Source organism: Carassius gibelio, chromosome A8 (genome assembly GCF_023724105.1).
Source record: "Carassius gibelio isolate Cgi1373 ecotype wild population from Czech Republic chromosome A8, carGib1.2-hapl.c, whole genome shotgun sequence".
In the NCBI taxonomy this organism is placed as follows: domain Eukaryota; kingdom Metazoa; phylum Chordata; class Actinopteri; order Cypriniformes; family Cyprinidae; genus Carassius; species Carassius gibelio.
The window spans coordinates 1,584,316-1,605,324 of NC_068378.1; the positions used below are offsets into that span (position 1 = coordinate 1,584,316).

Sequence of the window (21,009 nt, forward strand, 5' to 3'; positions counted from 1 at the left end):
AACTTGCGAGTTGCGACACACTTCATGCATGCTTAATCTGCCAGTGTGTGTTTCATAAGGATCAGTACACCTCATTATACGAGCAGCTTAATCCTCCAAGGCAGATTAAAGAAAAAAGTGGGTAGCTTCACACATGGGTGTGTGTCATTGTGCCTCGCCCCCACCCCACCGATCCTGTGTTTCTCTCCTCCCAGTTACTTTTATGCCGCGTTTCCACCGAAATTACCCGGAACATTTTTCCCCCCAGACCTGTTGCTTTCTGCGCTTCCACCGCGGTGTAAAGTACCGGGAAGATTAGGCAAATAGACTTGTGACGTAGGTCTGTGCGCGTTTCTGGGGGGAAGTCGTGGCCTAATGGTTAGAGGGTTGGACTCCCAATCGAAGGGTTGTGAGTTCTAGTCTCGGGCCGGATGGAATTGTGGGTGGGGGAGTGCATGAACAGTTCTCTCTCCACCTTCAATACCACGACTTAGGTGCCCTTGAGCAAGGCATCGAACCCCCAACTGCTCCCCGGGCGCCGCAGCATAAATGGCTGCCCACTGCTCCGGGTGTGTGCTCACAGTGTGTGTGTGTGTTCACTGCTCTGTGTGTGTGCATTTCGGATGGGTTAAATGCAGAGCACAAATTCTGAGTATGGGTCACCATACTTGGCTGAATGTCACTTCACAATACAAAATGCACTGATTTTGGATGTGCATCCTCTGTAGTTCAGACTTTGTGCATTCAACTCAGGAGTGTGATGTCCACAACGACACGAATCCAGGACTTCTGCAAACAGCTGTGTACTTGACATCAGTCAGCTCGCCCTTCACACAGGAACAACATCTCCATTTACATTTATTCATTTAGCTGACACTTTTATCCAAAGCGACTTACAATGGTTACATATGTCAAAGGTTGCACGCCTCTGAAGCAACTAGGGTTTAAGTGTCTTGCTCAGGGACACATTGGTGTCTCACAGTGGATTCAAACCCAGGTCTCTCACACCAAAGACATGTGTCTTATCCACTGCACCAACACTGCCCCAATGTCATGCAACCTCATCATTTCACCAACAAAGAGTTATCAGAAAAGGAATAAGAAATAAATCACTGGAACACGCGTGAACACAAAACGAACATGAACAGCTGCCTTTTGTTTGCATGCTTTGTTAAATATTTAACCCCACTTATGCGTTGTTGGGGACATTTTCGTCCACTGGGGGTAAAATTGAGTCTTAATTTGGCTACAACTTTCTCTGTGTTTCAGCTAATGGAATGATTTTTGGTGACAAATCTTATTTTGACACATATTTTGAGAAAATGCTTGAAATTTTTCAAAAACGTAACAATACACTGAGAATTAACAATACTCTTGAATTAACATCCACTCAATTAAACTGCTGTAAAAATCTATCGGATAAATATTTTTTCACATTTTTTTTTTTTTTTGCATGAATCTATTAATCAACCTCAGTCCTGATCAAAACTACCAAATGTTTAAAAAAAAAATCCAAGATTTTAACTCTTTAATTACCAAGTTCATAAATAATGTCACTGATTTGTGAAAAAAACACACAAAATGACATATTTTCAGTATAAAAAGTGATTGTGGACTGGATATTTCTTTACCTTTTATCACAGTCTTGGGCATGTCAAAGATTAGTAACAAGATTGTCTTTGATGCATTTTTAGTTTTTGTGCAGCATTAGATATTTTACATTTTTTTCTCCCTCATTTGTTGTTGGTGGCTGTCTTTGCCCCATTGGACTTCTATTATAAAGTTTTTTTTTTATTTTATTTTTTTATTGCAAAGCCATGACATGATCATGCATTCTTGATTGTTTGTAGTTTTCACTTTTGGGAAGAGGTAATATTTGTTATTTTTACAGTTTATCACTAGGTAGGACCATTAACCCTTTAGATAGCCATGTGCAAAAAACGGCTTAGTTTCTGGCTTGTATATGGAGTTATATGGAGTATAACAGCAAATTATATTGTTTGTTTGTGTGTAAGATTCTTGATTGTTGGTGGATTTCCCTGTTGGGAAGAGGTAACATCTGTTATTTATTTACAGTTGATCAATAGGTGGGACCATTAACCCTTTTAGATAGGCATGTGCAAAAAAAAAAAAAAAAAAAAAAAGGGCTTAGTTTTGTTGTTACTAATCTTTGAAATGTCCAAGACTGTGATAAAAGGTAAAAAAAAAAAAAAAATCCAGCCACCATTACTTTTATATTGGAAATATGTTTTTTTTTTTTTTTTTTTTTAAATGAGTGACATCATTTATGAACTTGGCAATTACATTTTTTTTTTTACATTTGCTAGTTTTGATCAGGCCTGAGGTTGATTAATAGATTTACGCAAAAAAAAAAAAAATATATATATATATATATATATATATATATATATATATATATATATATATATATATATATATATATAAATATATTTATCTGATACATTTTTACAGCAGTTTAATTGAGTGGATGTTTTCATCCCGAACATAACAAAAGGGTAGTGAATTTGAACAATGCACAAGGGTTAAATTCAAAAGTACCAATGTTTTACTATAAGTGATACATTTAGCATAATTAATTAATTCATCAGGTATGAAAATTTGTCACAGAAATAAATGAATTTCTATTTTATTTATTTTTATCGTTAGCGTTATGAAAATAGCCTGCTTATTCAGTAGAGTCTGTTTCTGTTTATTTGTAGTCACATACATCACATTTAGAATGAATGATAATTTCTCTATTTTTAGATAGCGCGCCTAATTTAGCTACTGGCTGCTGTAATGTTAATCCAAGAAAATGAAAATGAAAATCACCCACTGCTCTTCACTGAATTACTTTGTAGTTTTAACAGTCAAACCACAAATTATTCAGACACCAGGTATAATTTTTGATATATATAGCAAAACTGTAATAATGTGAGAAATGTTGAAGGTGTCTGAATAAATGTAGGTTTGATGTATATTTCATTTTTACATTGAAGACCATCCAGTGCTACTTTAAATTTAATTATTTGGTTTCTGTACCTTGACACCTACAAACTTGAAAAAAACTTAAACATTGGTGTGAAACAGGTGTAATGTTGTTTGCACCTTGTGCAATGTGGAACTAGTTTACAGCTTTTTCAAGCACTTTGTGATGCATTTTGGAAACAGGAGATGAGCCCCTTTTCTAATGCACCACCTAGCTTGATAAACCCCTTCTCAAAGACTTACTGTTTGTCAATTTTATTTGGGTAACACACATATTCTGAATGCCTTTGGCAGAATTCGAATGAGCCATTTTAATCTAGATTAATATATATATATAAACTAACTGAACTGTAAGTCTCTTACCTGTTGAAAACTCTTGGAAGCATGACTCTAGGAATGGGATTCTCATATAGATAGGCTGGGAAGTCTGACACTCTGGATCATCATTACTGAAATACAGAAGGTCCAGTATATAAGAAACCCATGTGGTACCTAGAAAAGTGATGGAAAGGGTGTTTTAAACAAATTTTAAAGATCATTTTGGAAAGAAAATACATGGACCTGTTTTATAGTGTTATCTATTGAATCAGTAAGAAATTAAGAAAGTTATTGTGCTGGCTAAAATTATTTAAACAAACACTTAATGAAGCTGTCTCACCTGCTTTGGGATATGTGGCAATTAGTATGTCATCAGGTCTTGACTGAAAATTTTTCACTTTTTCCCAGTTGTCAGTGAAAAAGTTAGTCATAGAAATTCCCTCAAAATCAAACATCTCTGGCCGACAAGGAAGTTTTTTCTGCAGTATAGAAAAGTTTCAGTTCAGTTTAATGTACAGAATAATCATTAAAGAATTATCATTGGCCATAAACAGAATGTCAAAGTCTGTTAACAAGCAAGATATCACATACATGTGCATTGCCAGTCACAATTTTATTAAAATAAGTATTGATACAATTTTTATTTTAATCTATTTTAATCTATTCATTTTAGGATAACAAATCATACTTAATAGAATTCATATCTAATGTTGAATACTAAGAGTATTACTAATAAGAGTATTACTCTGAAACGTGATGATAATTAGAGAAATTTGCATTACTTATAAGGTATAGTCTTCTGTATGTTCTATACACAAATCTTATTTTGACACATATTTTGAGAAAATGCTTGAAATTTTTCAAAAACGTAACAATACACTGAGAATTAACAATACTCTTGAATTAACATCCACTCAATTAAACTGCTGTAAAAATCTATCGGATAAATATTTTTTCACATTTTTTTTTTTTTTTGCATGAATCTATTAATCAACCTCAGTCCTGATCAAAACTACCAAATGTTTAAAAAAAAAAATCCAAGATTTTAACTCTTTAATTACCAAGTTCATAAATAATGTCACTGATTTGTGAAAAAAACACACAAAATGACATATTTTCAGTATAAAAAGTGATTGTGGACTGGATATTTCTTTACCTTTTATCACAGTCTTGGGCATGTCAAAGATTAGTAACAAGATTGTCTTTGATGCATTTTTAGTTTTTGTGCAGCATTAGATATTTTACATTTTTTTCTCCCTCATTTGTTGTTGGTGGCTGTCTTTGCCCCATTGGACTTCTATTATAAAGTTTTTTTTTATTTTATTTTTTTATTGCAAAGCCATGACATGATCATGCATTCTTGATTGTTTGTAGTTTTCACTTTTGGGAAGAGGTAATATTTGTTATTTTTACAGTTTATCACTAGGTAGGACCATTAACCCTTTAGATAGCCATGTGCAAAAAACGGCTTAGTTTCTGGCTTGTATATGGAGTTATATGGAGTATAACAGCAAATTATATTGTTTGTTTGTGTGTAAGATTCTTGATTGTTGGTGGATTTCCCTGTTGGGAAGAGGTAACATCTGTTATTTATTTACAGTTGATCAATAGGTGGGACCATTAACCCTTTTAGATAGGCATGTGCAAAAAAAAAAAAAAAAAAAAAAAAGGGCTTAGTTTTGTTGTTACTAATCTTTGAAATGTCCAAGACTGTGATAAAAGGTAAAAAAAAAAAAAAAATCCAGCCACCATTACTTTTATATTGGAAATATGTTTTTTTTTTTTTTTTTTTTTAAATGAGTGACATCATTTATGAACTTGGCAATTACATTTTTTTTTTTACATTTGCTAGTTTTGATCAGGCCTGAGGTTGATTAATAGATTTACGCAAAAAAAAAAAAAAAAAATATATATATATATATATATATATATATATATATATATATATATATATATATAAATATATTTATCTGATACATTTTTACAGCAGTTTAATTGAGTGGATGTTTTCATCCCGAACATAACAAAAGGGTAGTGAATTTGAACAATGCACAAGGGTTAAATTCAAAAGTACCAATGTTTTACTATAAGTGATACATTTAGCATAATTAATTAATTCATCAGGTATGAAAATTTGTCACAGAAATAAATGAATTTCTATTTTATTTATTTTTATCGTTAGCGTTATGAAAATAGCCTGCTTATTCAGTAGAGTCTGTTTCTGTTTATTTGTAGTCACATACATCACATTTAGAATGAATGATAATTTCTCTATTTTTAGATAGCGCGCCTAATTTAGCTACTGGCTGCTGTAATGTTAATCCAAGAAAATGAAAATGAAAATCACCCACTGCTCTTCACTGAATTACTTTGTAGTTTTAACAGTCAAACCACAAATTATTCAGACACCAGGTATAATTTTTGATATATATAGCAAAACTGTAATAATGTGAGAAATGTTGAAGGTGTCTGAATAAATGTAGGTTTGATGTATATTTCATTTTTACATTGAAGACCATCCAGTGCTACTTTAAATTTAATTATTTGGTTTCTGTACCTTGACACCTACAAACTTGAAAAAAACTTAAACATTGGTGTGAAACAGGTGTAATGTTGTTTGCACCTTGTGCAATGTGGAACTAGTTTACAGCTTTTTCAAGCACTTTGTGATGCATTTTGGAAACAGGAGATGAGCCCCTTTTCTAATGCACCACCTAGCTTGATAAACCCCTTCTCAAAGACTTACTGTTTGTCAATTTTATTTGGGTAACACACATATTCTGAATGCCTTTGGCAGAATTCGAATGAGCCATTTTAATCTAGATTAATATATATATATAAACTAACTGAACTGTAAGTCTCTTACCTGTTGAAAACTCTTGGAAGCATGACTCTAGGAATGGGATTCTCATATAGATAGGCTGGGAAGTCTGACACTCTGGATCATCATTACTGAAATACAGAAGGTCCAGTATATAAGAAACCCATGTGGTACCTAGAAAAGTGATGGAAAGGGTGTTTTAAACAAATTTTAAAGATCATTTTGGAAAGAAAATACATGGACCTGTTTTATAGTGTTATCTATTGAATCAGTAAGAAATTAATAAAGTTATTGTGCTGGCTAAAATTATTTAAACAAAAACTTAATGAAGCTGTCTCACCTGCTTTGGGATATGTGGCAATTAGTATGTCATCAGGTCTTGACTGAAAATTTTTCACTTTTTCCCAGTTGTCAGTGAAAAAGTTAGTCATAGAAATTCCCTCAAAATCAAACATCTCTGGCCGACAAGGAAGTTTTTTCTGCAGTATAGAAAAGTTTCAGTTCAGTTTAATGTACAGAATAATCATTAAAGAATTATCATTGGCCATAAACAGAATGTCAAAGTCTGTTAACAAGCAAGATATCACATACATGTGCATTGCCAGTCACAATTTTATTAAAATAAGTATTGATACAATTTTTATTTTAATCTATTTTAATCTATTCATTTTAGGATAACAAATCATACTTAATAGAATTCATATCTAATGTTGAATACTAAGAGTATTACTAATAAGAGTATTACTCTGAAACGTGATGATAATTAGAGAAATTTGCATTACTTATAAGGTATAGTCTTCTGTATGTTCTATACAATGCAATCGGAAATGAAAAAAAACAAAAAAAAACACGTTCCTTGTTGCTAGAGGCATGGGAAATGAAATCGATGTGTTCTAAAATCAGCTAACAATATCAAACATGGCTGATTTACTCCAACTAGTTGGAATCAAAGTCTAAAGCTAAAAAAACAGCAACTAGTGTCATCTTGTCCCGACCGTAAATTAGGGCAAAAATCTGGGCAAACATCAAATAGTTTATTCTAATCTTCATTCATTTCTCAAACTATAATAAAAGAGAATTATTTACTTACTGAAGCCATGTCAGGGATTTCCATAATGGTGAAAAAAAAACCTTTTTTTAACACTGTCTTCTGATTCTACTCTGCTCAAAGGTTTCTACCAGTGCTCTTGTGCTCTACAAATGCATTCAGGATTCCATGCTATTGAGTGTTGTCATGGTTATCATACCACAGTGTATCCCACTGCTTTTCTCTGAGCTTTGCACTCAGCCTTAAACATGTTACGCAAGTTCAAACAACCCTCCCCATAAGCAAAGACAATTTACAGAGGGAAAAAAAAGAGTAAAAGCCCACGCCTTCTTTAGCATTTCAGAAAAGATCTCAACATTGCCTTAAACCCTGTTTTTCATTTTGTTGAGTAATTTCCTCTCGTTAGGAGGGTAATATGTCACTTTAACTAGCATTTGTATTATCTTTGTTAAACTGGATAAACTGGATGTATGCACTTTGCCCTTACTGAGGTGAAATATCCTTGAATGCTGTGTTAACAATTTACAGCAGAGTTATTCCTAGAATTCTGTGACTTTTGGACATCATGAAATGTTGGAAAGCACTTTTTAGTAAGTTTTTGTAATCATGACAGAGAGTGCCTCTCTCTCTCTCTCTCTATAAATAAATATGTACATGTGCCTTTTGCATCAGACATTCAGCCAATAGTCGATAGAGCCATATACAATATGTATACATTGTAGAGTAGCCTCTTACAAGCTAAGTGTAAATATTAAAGACATTTACATTTTTCATTGAATGACTTCTTCTACATTACAATATTTCGAAAATAAAAAAATAACTGCTGTAAAACTATTTCTCAAAGTTAATTTATGATTACTAATGTATTAACCAATGTAAACAAAAAGTAATTTAAGTAGTGAAAAGTAGTACCAATAATATTTAGGTTTAGATTCACTTGTGCTAATATTATGAGAGTAGTGTTCAGTCCTTCTCAAGGTAGGTTATGTTCTGAAGTTTATCTCGACATTTGCCTGAAGTAATCTTAAATTTTTGATTAGGTGTGCTTAATTTAGGTGTGTTTAATTAGGATTAGACCTAACCTCTGCATGATAGTGCCCCTCCAGGAGCAGGACTGGACACCCTTGTCCATGTGTGGGGAAGTTGTGGCCTAGTGGCTAGAGAGTTTGACTCCTAAGGTTGGGGGTTCGAGTCTCAGGCCGAAATACCACAACTAAGGTGCCCTTGAGCAAGGCACCGAACCCCCAACTGCTTCCCGTGCACCACAGTTATCTGTGAGGATTTCCAGTCAGGATTTAGACCATATCATAGTACTGAGACTGCTCTTCTTAGAGTTACAAATGACCTGCTCTTATCATCTGATCATGGTTGTATCTCTCTATTAGTTCTGTTGGATCTTAGTGCTGCGTTTGACACTATTGACCACAACATTGTTTTGCATAGACTTGAACACTTTGTTGGCATTAATGGATACCTCAAGGCTCAGTACTAGGGCCGCTACTCTTCACACTTTATATGTTACACTTGGGAGATATCATCAGGAAACATGGTGTTATATTTCACTGTTATGCTGATGATACTTAGCTCTATATATCTTTGCTGCCTGGTAAAACACACCTAATCTTTGAGGTTGTGGAAGAAAAAGCACAATATCATAAAATGGTTAATCAGAGCAACTGAGAAAAATCTGCAATGTTAAGCCAAAGACTTGCAAGATGACCCGATGAAAGGAGGGAAACCATTTCAAAGCAGTGTTTAAGAAAATCACTAGACAAGTATTGCCTTTATGTTGAGACATCTTGTAGAATACCACTCTTGATAAAGAAGAACAAAGGACAACTTGAACTTGATAAAATTCATTTGTGTAGACTTGTGGAGCTCTGGAGGAATGTTATATGGAGTGATGTGACCAAACTGGAACTTTTTGGACCCATGGATCAGCGGTATGTCTGCTGCAAAAAAGGCAAAGCTCATAAGCAGAAGAACACCATCTCCATCCTCAACATTGGAGGTGGATCAGTCCTGTAATGGGGTTTCTTTACTGTAGAAGGAAGTGGAAATCATGACTGTATGAAGGACATCATGGATTCTTTGAGATATCACCATTTTGACAAGAATTGTGATGCCTGAAAGACTGAAGCTGATGATCAACGGACTTTCCTGCAGGCTAGTCATACCAAAGTACACATCCAAATCTACTTCCGCTTGGTTCAGGGATCAGTCATAGAATGTACTTGAGTGATCTGTTCGTTCAGTCTCAAGGCTTAATTCTCATTGCAAATATCTGGTTGAATTTAAACACTTACAGACAGCGTTTATTGGTGATTTTAAAGAATAAAAGATTTCTGCACGAAGGGGGTTGAATCATTTTGAACATGAATGTTTAGAGCCAATTCGAATTTTATCATGATTCATCAGTGTTCCATTCTCAGAATCACTCAAAAGTTTATTAACAAACTTTCTCTAATACTATACTGATGCCTTTGTTAAATTGATTTCATAAAATGTTATTCTCCACAGCAAATTGTCTTGCAGGTCAAGGGGGTTGAATAATTTTGATTGCAACTGTATGCTAATATTAGTCTTTTTTTCTCTTATTCCGAGGTCACTGTAGCCACCAGATCCAGTGAGCCTGGTTTCTTTTTTTCTCCATTCTGTCACCGATGGAGTTTCGGTTCCTTGCCGCTGTGACCTCTGGCTTGCTTAGTTGGGGTTACTTCATCTACAGTGATATCATTGACTTGATTGCAAATAAATGCACAGACACTATTTAAACTGAACAGAGATGACATCACTGAATTCAATGATGAACTGCCTTTAAATATCATTTAGCATTATTGACACACTGTTTTCCTATTTAATGTTGTCCAGTTGCTTTGACGCAATGTATTTTGTTTAAAGCGCTATATAAATAAAGGTGACTTGACTTGACCGCAGCATAAATGGCTGCCCACTGCTCCAGGTGTGTGCATGTGTATGTGTTTACTGCTGTGTGTGTGCACCTTGGATGGGTTAAATGCAGAGCAAAAATTCTTAGTATGGGTCATTATACTTGGCTATATGTCACTTTACTATGAAGTCATTTTTGTTGAGCAGGGGTCTTTAACCCTCAGTCTGGGTCAAGGACCCCTTGGTAGATAGAGAGACAAAGTATTGTAACATATGTATAAAACTGAGTGTTGCATTGTAGGTCTAGCCCAGTGCTTCTCAAATCTTTCCTGAAGGCCCCTAATGAGATGATGTGCTGAATCAAGTGTGTTAGATGTAGACATTCAAAATATGCACTGAATGCACTCGAGTATTAACTTGAGTAGGCTTAACTAGTTGGCCTATAGTAAATTATTTGTTAAGAAGCTTACATTGAAAATCCATAAATTATATAGTCATGGGCCAAACATGTACCATTATAGTTAAATAGAGTTAAATATGCTACCAGAATTGCAAGGTTAAATTAACCTAGCATGCATTTTGTTGTATATTTGCTCAGAGGTCTGGTTATAATTTACCCTGAGTTCTCACACTGGGAAATCTTATTTTCCTTTATTTTCTTGTTTGACACTGTAAAGCTGCTTTGACACTAGGTATTGTATTATGCGTAATACAAAATAAGGTGATTAAAAAATAATTCTAACTTTTTTATATTTAGGATAATTATTTGTGTTATTAGTTTAAATTAATATATATTATTTTTTCTTGAATTGGGATGTACAATCAACGAATAAAGTCCACTAATGTATGGATCAGTAGGCACTTCATTGAGGACCTCTTTATTCCTGTGTTTCACTGACTTAGCATGATTTATAAATGTGAATAAAAAATGTCTTGGTTACATTTGTACAGTAATGTAGGTTTGGGTGCTCCTTAAAGGGTTCATATGATGCTTTTTTAAAGATCATTATTTTGTGTATTTGGTGTAATAGAATATGTTGATGTGATTTAATGTTCAAAGAACACATCATTTTTTAAATACTGTACATTATTGTAGTTCCTCTATGCCCTGCATAGTGTCCTTAGTTTTATAATCAGTTCAAGCAAGAAAGATGAACAGAGTGACATGAAAGACACAGTGATGAAATATGTGAACTGGTAGTTACGTGTTTGCAGTACACAAGCCACTGATGGTTAAGACAGCTGACTCCACTGTGTGACCATCTCTCTCTCTCTCACACACACACACACACACACACACACACACACACAAACACACACACACAGAGAGAGAGAGAGACGCAACGCGCAAAACTCTGCATTTGAACTGTCAATAGCAAATACTTAAACTAATAACCAAACATACTTATAGTAGCTGATTCAGAAGTGCCAGATTGTCGTGGCAAAGTCAGAATTACCTCCTCTCCTGGGTTCACGAAACGGTCATCCATTAAATGCATTGCTGTTCTGTTGTAAGTAATCTTAAAGATTCCTAAATGCATCTTCTTTTGTCAGGCCAAATAAAGAGCTTTCGCTTAGATATATACAGCATCTTCCTGACATGACTGCTTCAACACTAACTGTGGTTACTTAAAACCACGCCTTTTTTCTTTGCGTGTACATTTGGATGGCATTATACAAATATTTCTACATAGTGATGTAGATATGTGAGGGTGTGTTTAAAGGAGACATTTTAAAAGGGCATGGCAGAGTCTTAACTTTGATAAAGAATATCTCTTTGGATTTGAGACTTGTTTTTGCAACTTTACAGATCTTCATTTTGCAACAAGAAATTGTAATGCTCCGAAGAGAAAGGAAAATTTTAAATTGCATCATATGACCCTTTTTAAAGCACCCACAGGACAAAGGAAGAACAACTGCAATGCTGCACACTGAATGTACAAAGAATTAGCAACCCTTAGTCAGGTCACAGTAATACATTAACTAAACTGGAGACCTTTAAATGCTCAATACTAGCAACTTGTCCATTGAAATTAACCAGGATTGGGTAACTCAAATAAAATCCTACATGAACTGAAAATAAGTATTTTTATTTTTATTTGCAAAAAGTGTCAAGAGTAGCAATGATAGAGGAAGTGGCGGTGTGGAGGCTGACCGCATTTTGGTAACAACCGATGGAGACAAAGCAGATGGCTCTCTGGTGGAGCCAAAGGAGTGAGAAGCCAAGGTGGAGCTCGACAGGCAGAGATGAAGCAAGGTGATCAGAGGCCAGAGGCAGAGCTGCAGGATCCTTTAGCATGAGTGCTGCAGGTGATTGCATGACTTCTGGCTTAAAGTCATAGCAGGGCTTCCCCAGAGACTTCACAGGACTGCAGCAGTAGGGTTGGAGGACTGGCCGAGCTCTGAGGTGATGGTGCTGAAACAACACTCTATAATACCACTATAATACAAATAACAGAGTAAATGCATGTTAAGGAAAACAGTAAATCCCAGTCTATATGCAATGGTGGTTCTATAAATATACTTAATTTAATCATATTTACTTCATACATACTCTACTGTGCAAAAGTCTTAGGCACGTTAGTATTTTCACCCCAAAGAATGGTGTTCGGCCAGTTTTTTATATATTTTTCTGTAGCGTGTAAGTAGAAAATATCAGTTTACATTTCCAAACATTCATTTTGCCATTAATTTAATAATAATCTAGTGAGATTTTTGAATGCACAAGCAGTCTGACAACAGCCACTGCTTCACATGGAGATCTGATCTCTCCATCACTGAATCTGTCTTTGATTACATAAAGAAACAGATGAAACTACGATAAAAATGTTTCCAAATACCGCTCTGTCATATAGCAACGGTGTGAGAGGAGAGCTTACGAGACGACAATCCTGCCAGTATAGGTGGAGCAAGAACTGCTCATTATTGTTTTTGTTTTACATCATAATGGAGGAGACGGTGCTGTACTTCAGGCTTATTCAAGACCTAGACCAGGTTACACTGGTTTGCTGCATCCTTTGTCAGATTACAACTTTAAATGCAGGAATTAGCTTGGAACTTACTTGAATAATGTAATGATACATATGAAAAACTACAATATCACACACACACACACACACACACACACACACAGAGCAATTAAAATGCTGACTGATATCTTACAAAGGTGCGATTTTATGTAGTTTATTATCTTGACCATGGTGATCATATGTAGATAGGTTTGCAAACTGGATTTTTTAGGCAGTTAACCATAAAAAAAAAAAAAAAAGCATAGTAGTACAGCATAATGTTAAGCGGCAGGTGTGATAGCTAAACTGTGCTCTGTTTGACCAGTCCGAGTCCTTCAGATGCAGTCCTTCATATAATTAGCAATAAACTTGTTGTAAATGTTTGGTAAAGGTACTTTCAGTAATGTATTGAACAATTTGTTTTAATGTGTAAAAACTGTACAGAAAGTATTCTTTTTTCAGGCTTATAATTTAATCATTTTTAACTTTCATCACAAAAATAAACTACTAAATTTGGTTGTTACACTGACAATATGACATTTAAAACAGATATTGAAAAACTGTAAAGTACCCATTTTTCCCACGGTTTTCTCTTGGCTAATGAAGAATGTATTTGTTGAGCATTTTCTCAAGAAGAGAAACTTACACTCTAAACATTAGAAAATATGACACAGCAGAACATGCATACTGTTTGTAATGTTTGGTTAAAACATTTGTAGACATATCTTGCATGACTGCGCTACAGAAACACAACACTGTACACTTTCGCTAATTATTTGAGTAAATAAAAACAAAATACATTTCAATGTGAATTCCTTCACAGAACTCTAACTTGCCTTTGAATATAAAAACTGTCATCATATGCACACAAGTGAATCTGGGATATGGTAGGGTGCGAAGTGTCCATAAGATGTACACTTCATTTTCATGTCTTTGGAGTACACATTCTGACTTTGGGACATCTTACTTTGTGACGCGATCGCACTTCACATCTGCAGTTCAGAGTCCACACTCTTCAGTTTGGGACAGCCTTCGTTGTGCCGCTGTGACGCAATTGCACTTCAAATATGCACTCCGGAGTCCATGCACTTAAGTTTGGGACACAGCTGTTGTTACTGTATAAAGAATAACCATACAGTCATTCACAGAGCTGATTAAAGAGAGTGACAGACAGCACTCATTTTAACTAAATATCAGAATGATTGACAGAGATAGAGTAGAAACATTGTATGGTTTTGTATTAAATAATGACCCAGATTGTGAAATACATTTATTTGCCTTAGAGTAAGGGAAGCTTGGGAAATGTGAGCATCCAAGGAGTTTGTGAATACTATGGATTTATTTTAAATATTATTAATGTTCAATGTGATCCATAGTTTTCATTTTTTTTTAACTTTGGGTTCAGGTATGGTTTAGGCACCAGTACCATTTTAAAAGCACCAATATGGCAACAGTATTGAAAAATATTCCCAATTGATACCCAATCTTACTTGATTGCACAGATACTATTTAAACTATACTGAGCTGGATGATGACATTGCTGAATTCAATGATGAACTGCCTTTGACTAAAAGTTGTGTGTGTACTATTGTCATTTTGCATTATTGACACATCATTTTCCTGTTTAATACTGTAAAGTGCTTTGACACAATCTGTATTGTTAAAAGCACTATGTAAATACACACCAGTAATAGTACAGATGGTACAGTTGGGTGCGAATTTGTCACGGTTGGGTTTGGGAAAACACAAAGAGAGGGTAGATCCAAATGCAGGTAAGGGTTTTTATTTAAACAGAGGGGTAACTACAAAAATAAACAGTCATGAGAGACAAACGTAACCAAAAGAGGGAACCGGATGAAACGGGGAACTCGGAAGAATGAGAAGGTAGAGGAAGTCTCGGGGGAACGAGAGCATGAGACACATAGGGTAAGGACTCCATGATGACAACAGAGAAAGACAGCTCTATATAGGGAAACTAATGACAGAGTATTGTCAACACCTGTGCGATTCTAATTGGAGTGCAATTACTGTGAAGACACAACCAGACTAGCGGAATTAAAGTGCCTATGGTGAAGTGCCTAAGGGGAAGTGAGCTCACTAGGGAACACCCAGGAAAACAAAGACTGGCAGCGTGACATTACCCCCTCCCTACGGAGCAGCTACCAGATGCTCCACCTAAACCCAGGAAAACCCCAACAGAAAAAGAGGCAGGAGGGAGGTGGAACGGCGGCGGACCAGGGGGAGGGACGGAGGGACAGAAAACAGGGACAGGAGCAACCAGGAGGAATGGAAAGGTGCAACACAAAACAAGGAGTCCAGGAGGGAGGCGGACAGGTGGAGGCTCAGGGGGAGGGAAGGAGGGCCAGACTAAACTAAAAGGAACAGACAGAAACAGAACTCAAAAAACACAAAACATAAGTCCATGAAGGGCATGTTGAGGCGTCCACCAGGACGGAGCAGATGACCACCACATCTTTGTGGTCGAGGCCGGAGTCCGCCAGGGCGGAGCGGAAGACCACCACGGCCTTGTGGTCAAAGTCAAAGCCCTCCAGGGCGGAGCGGAAGACCACCACGTCTTTGTGGTCGAGGCCGGAGTCCACCAGGGCGGAGCAGAAGACCACCACGTCCTCATGGTCACCGCCGGAGTCCCCGAGAGCAGAGCGGACGACCACCACGTCCTCGTGGTCACCGCCCGAGTCCCCCAGGGTGGAGCGGACGACCACCACGTCCTCGTGGTCACCGCCAGAGTCCCCCAGGGCGGAGTAGAAGACCACCACGGCCTTGTGGTCACCGCCTCGGGAACTGTATCGGACACCGCCTCTGGAACAGCCTCGGGCACCGCCTCGGGAACTGTATCGGGCACCGCCTCGGGAACAGCATCGGGCACCGCCTCGGGAACTGCATCGGGCACCGCCTCGGGAACTGCATCGGGCACCGCCTCGGGAACAGCCTCGGGCACCGCCTCGGGAACTGCATCGGGCACCGCCTCGGGAACTGCATCGGGCACCGCCTCGGGAACTGCATCGGGCACCGCCTCGGGAACTGCATCGGGCACCGCCTCGGGAACAACATCGAGCACCGCCTCGGGAACAGCATCGAGCACCGCCTCGGGAACTGCATCGGGCACCGCCTCGGGAACTGCATCGGGAACTGCATCGGGCACCGCCTCGGGAACAACATCGAGCACCGCCTCGGGAACAGCATCGAGCACCGCCTCGGGAACTGCATCGGGCACCGCCTCGGGAACAGCATCGGGCACCGCCTCGGGAACTGCATCGGGCACCGCCTCGGGAACTGCATCGGGCACCGCCTCGGGAACAACATCGAGCACCGCCTCGGGAACAACATCGAGCACCACCTCGGGAACTGCTTCGGGCACCGCCTCGGGAACAGCATCGGGCACCGCCTCGGGAACTGCATCGGGCACCGCCTCGGGAACTGCATCGGGCACCGCCTCGGGACCAGCATCGGGCACCGCCTCGGGACCAGCATCGGGCACCGCCTCGGGAACAGCATCGGGCACCGCCTCGGGAACAGCATCGGGTACCGCCTCGGGAACAGCATCGGGCTCCGCCTCGGGAACAGCATCGGGCTCCGCCTCGGGAACAGCATCGGGAACTGCATCGGGCACCGCCTCGGGAACAACATCGAGCACCGCCTCGGGAACAACATCGAGCACCGCCTCGGGAACAGCATCGGGCACCGCCTCGGGAACTGCATCGGGCACCGCCTCGGGAACAGCATCGGGCACCGCCTCGGGAACTGCATCGGGCACCGCCTCGGGAACTGCATCGGGCACCGCCTCGGGAACTGCATCGGGCACCGCCTCGGGAACTGTATCGGGCACCGCCTCGGGAACAGCATCGGGCACCGCCTCGGGAACTGCATCGGGCACCGCCTCGGGAACTGCATCGGGCACCGCCTCGGGAACAGCCTCGGGCACCGCCTCGGGAACAGCATCGAGCACCGCCTCGGGAACTGCATCGGGCACCGCCTCGGGAACAGCATCGGGCACCGCCTCGGGAACTGCATCGGGCACCGCCTCGGGAACTGCATCGGGCACCGCCTCGGGAACAACATCGAGCACCGCCTCGGGAACTGCATCGGGCACCGCCTCGGGAACTGCATCGGGCACCGCCTCGGGAACTGCATCGGGCACCGCCTCGGGAACTGCATCGGGCACCGCCTCGGGAACAGCATCGGTCACCGCCTCGGGAACAGCATCGGGCACCGCCTCGGGAACTGCATCGGGCACCGCCTCGGGAACAGCATCGGGCACCGCCTCGGGAACTGCATCGGGCACCGCCTCGGGAACAGCATCGAGCACCGCCTCGGGAACAGCATCGGGCACCGCCTCGGGAACTGCCTCGGGCACCGCCTCGGGAACAGCATCGGGCACCGCCTCGGGAACTGCATCGGGCACCGCCTCGGGAACTGCATCAGGCACCGCCTCGGGAACAGCCTCGGCCTCCGGAGCAGCAGCGGGCACCGCATCGGGAACGACCTCGGCCACCGCCCCGGCCTCCGGAACAGCAACGGGAACCGCATCGGGAACGGCTTCGGCCACCGCCTCGGCCTCCGGAACAGCAGCGGGCACCACCTCGGCCTCCAGAACAGCAACGGGAACCGCATCGGGAACGGCCTCGGCCACCGCCTCGGCCTCCGGAACAGCAGCGGGTACCGCCTCGGCCTCCAGAACCGCAGCGGGCACCACATCGGGAACAGCATCGGGCATTGCCTCGGCCTCTCGAACAGCATCGAGCACCTTCTCGGGAACAGCCTCGGCCTCGGAAACAGCATCGGGCATCGCCTCGGGAACTGCATCGGGCACCGCCTCGGAGACTGCATCGGGCACCGCCTCGGCCTCCGGAACATTAGCGGGCACCGCATCGGGAACGGCCTCGGCCACCGCCTCGGCCTCCGGAACAGCAGCGGGCACCGCATCGGGAACAGCCTCGGCCACCGCCTCCGGAACAGCAGCGGGCACCGCATCGGGAATGGCCTCATGGACGGCAGCCGCCCGCTCGGGAACGTTCTCCGGGTCCTGAGGAACAGTAGCTGCCTGTCTCCTCCTCCGCCCTCTACGATGGAGAGTCGGTGGCGTTGAGTCGGCCATCTTGTGCTGTGGTGCTGGGCTGGCGGCCATCTTGAGCTGTGGCGCTAGGCTGGCGGCCATCTTAGGCTGTGGGGCTGGGCTGGTGGCCATCTTGGGTTGTGGGGCTGAGCTGGCAGCCTTGTCTGGAAACTCTGGTGTGGTTGTTGCATCCCTCTGAGCACGATGGTGCAGGTAATTGGTAAACCCCCAAAAGTCCAGGATCTCTAACCCCTTCATCTCCCATTGAGGTAAAGGATCATCCAGGCAATTATTAAACCAATCCTTTAGTGCTGCATCATTGTAACCTAACCCGACTGCCAAAGTCCAAAACAATTGCGCCAGGCCACCCACCTCCCTTCCCTCTTGATGAAGGGTGGTTAAGTTCCGGAATCTCCCCCTCCGTTCCTCCATGGTGGCTGGGGAACCGATTCGAAATCTCACACCGCTGGATCTAGGCATGATGGAGTCCTTCTGTCACGGTTGGGTTTGGGAAAACACAAAGAGAGGGTAGATCCAAATGCAGGTAAGGGTTTTTATTTAAACAGAGGGGTAACTACAAAAATAAACAGTCATGAGAGACAAACGTAACCAAAAGAGGGAACCGGATGAAACGGGGAACTCGGAAGAATGAGAAGGTAGAGGAAGTCTCGGGGGAACGAGAGCATGAGACACATAGGGTAAGGACTCCATGATGACAACAGAGAAAGACAGCTCTATATAGGGAAACTAATGACAGAGTATTGTCAACACCTGTGCGATTCTAATTGGAGTGCAATTACTGTGAAGACACAACCAGACTAGCGGAATTAAAGTGCCTATGGTGAAGTGCCTAAGGGGAAGTGAGCTCACTAGGGAACACCCAGGAAAACAAAGACTGGCAGCGTGACAGAATTAAACAGTAACCCTCATCACTGTGTCATTGTTCCCTTCGTCACTGGTGTGATTTCACTGTGTATTTGTGATGGCTCGTAAAAGAGGAGGAAGCAAATGCAGGCAATCAGAAGAAGTTTATTGATAACTGAGTCCAGAATGTAGGCAATGGTGAAAGAAGGTCTACGGTGGCGTGAGAAGTGCTGGATGGTGAAGTCGGTGGTGAATGTGAAGACGGTCAATGGATGAAACCAGGAACAGACCGGAACACTCACACGAAGACGACAACACGAACACAATCCAGAACACGAACACGGGAGACGGGAGACGGTAATCCAACTTGGGAAGCTGTGACATGAATGAGGATCTGACAACAGACAGAGAGATGGGTGAGTATTTGTAGCTGAGTGGAGATGAGGATCAACTGGAGCGAGACAATCAACACACAGGTGACAACAATCAACCGAACGAGCACATGGAGACTACGAGAGTACAAATACAAACGCAAAACATGACACGGAGAAAACAATGGATTTCCTACCGTGACAGTATTTTTTATGTTTAAAAAACGTTTTAATCTAATTAATTACAGTGTGGACCACCGCCACATCTGAATTGTCCAGGTGGTCATTTTCGGAGATACTAAGATTACAATTTTGAAATGATACTTTTTATGCTTATTATACTGTTTCTTACATTTCTCGATAACAAAAAATACATCTACAGATAGGTCCCACTGTGTTGTGTTAAACAAAACTATGGATATACCGGTATCAAATTTCCTGTTGCGGTTAATTGATAATGCTTTTATCACGGTATACGGTATACGGTATTATCACGGTATTGGAATTTTTAATTTAAAATGTCATAATACAGTATAACAGGTTAAATAACTTTTTTTCTTATAACAAAAATAACTAAACATTTAAAACAATAAAGCAATACAGAAAAATATATAAAAGTTAAATGTTTTATTAATTATTTGCACTTTTTATTAAAAACTATAAAAACCAATAGGTATCACTTTACAGTAAGACCTCATTAGTTAACCTTAGTTGATGCATTAGCATTCAAGGCAAGGCAAGTTTATTTATATGGCACATTTTGTACACAATGGTAATAAAAGTCATGAAGAAAAATAATCCCAAAAATAAAACAAGCAATTTAAGAACTTGAAAATGAAAATGATTAAAAAAAAATTGACTTAAAATGAATTTAAGACAGTTTAAAAATAGAAAATGATTTTACATAAAATACAATGCAATACATAAAATATAGTGTAATCAGTTCATACATCGCATAGTGCTCGTTCAATAAATGCACAGCTAAACAATGAGCAATAGCTACATTTGATATAGATGTTATTAATCTTTGTTAAAAAATCTAAAAAGTCTTAGTTCATGTTAGCTCTTTAAATAACACAGTTGCAACTTTCCATTTTAACAATGTGTTATTAAATATTGGAATACCTAAGATTAATGAATGTTCATAATATTTTTTTTCATTGGCAGTTTATGTTAACTAATGAAGCCATAATGTAAAGTGTGAATGAACAATAAAAGATCAAAACACTTTCAAACAATATCTAGGGCATTTGTGTCACAGTGTCTGGGTTGTGTTCCCTGGGGTTCCACTAGATGTCCTCCTTTTCCACGGTGTCTGTCACTTTATTAACTGTCTGTTCCCTTATTTGGTCACCTTCCTCCTTGTTTGGGTTAATTGATTATTCCCCACCTGTCTCCAGTTCCCTCATTACCTTCTGTGTATTTATACTCGGTCTGTCTGAGTATGTGTCAAGGAGTCCTTGTCTTATGTCTTGTTATTCCGTAGTCTTGATCCTGCCTTGAGTTTTGTCTGTTCTTGTTTATTTGGATACTCTGGTTTTGACCCTGCCTGGACTGTTTACCCTTTTGGATTACCCCTCAATAAACATCTTACCTGCACTTGGATCTCTCCGTATTTCCTGTATCACCGGACGAGACAGAAGGACTCC

The 21,009-nt window shown here is 40.2% G+C and overlaps 2 protein-coding genes across 7 annotated transcripts in view; both read right to left on the bottom strand.

The window, feature by feature from the left end:
• LOC128019191 (cytosolic sulfotransferase 3) overlaps window positions 1-7,445 on the bottom strand; it is a 34,796-nt gene extending 27,351 nt beyond the window's left edge. The window contains exons 1-4 of one of the 4 annotated variants that reach the window (XM_052605293.1): window positions 6,447-6,465; window positions 6,152-6,280; window positions 3,626-3,764; window positions 3,331-3,459 (exon numbers count right to left, since the gene is read on the bottom strand). In XM_052605293.1, the coding sequence (XP_052461253.1) occupies window positions 3,331-3,459; window positions 3,626-3,740 (244 nt within the window). In that variant the 5' untranslated portion in view covers window positions 3,741-3,764; window positions 6,152-6,280; window positions 6,447-6,465. Of the gene's footprint in view, window positions 1-3,330; window positions 3,460-3,625; window positions 3,765-6,151; window positions 6,281-6,446; window positions 6,586-7,196 lie in introns of those variants that run through there. The other 3 variants (XM_052605292.1, XM_052605290.1, XM_052605291.1) reach the window with 3 other exon arrangements.
• Window positions 7,446-14,770: 7,325 nt separating this feature from the next.
• Window positions 14,771-19,041, bottom strand: LOC128019175 (titin-like). 3 transcript variants are annotated; one of them, XM_052605252.1, is made up of 3 exons: window positions 17,652-19,041; window positions 16,514-16,973; window positions 14,771-16,321 (listed from the first exon to the last, which is right to left on the bottom strand). In XM_052605252.1, exons 1-3 carry the CDS (start codon window positions 18,603-18,605, stop codon window positions 15,450-15,452), a joined length of 2,286 nt encoding a protein of 761 aa, XP_052461212.1. In that variant the 5' UTR covers window positions 18,606-19,041; the 3' UTR covers window positions 14,771-15,449. The 3 variants fall into 3 exon arrangements, with proteins under 3 accessions (XP_052461212.1, XP_052461211.1, XP_052461209.1); XM_052605251.1 differs by having other exon boundaries at window positions 14,771-16,345; XM_052605249.1 differs by having other exon boundaries at window positions 14,771-16,973.
• Between the last annotated feature and the right edge of the window lie 1,968 nt (window positions 19,042-21,009).

Coding starts and splice junctions, on each gene's coding strand:
- LOC128019175 (XM_052605249.1), bottom strand. CDS start 18,605: ATGCCTAGATCCAGCGGTGTGAGATTTCGAATCGGTTCCCCAGCCACC. Junction 16,974..17,651: donor TTGCTGTTCTGGAGGCCGAG/GTGGTGCCCGCT, acceptor GCTGTTCCCGAG/GCGGTGCCCGATGCAGTTCC.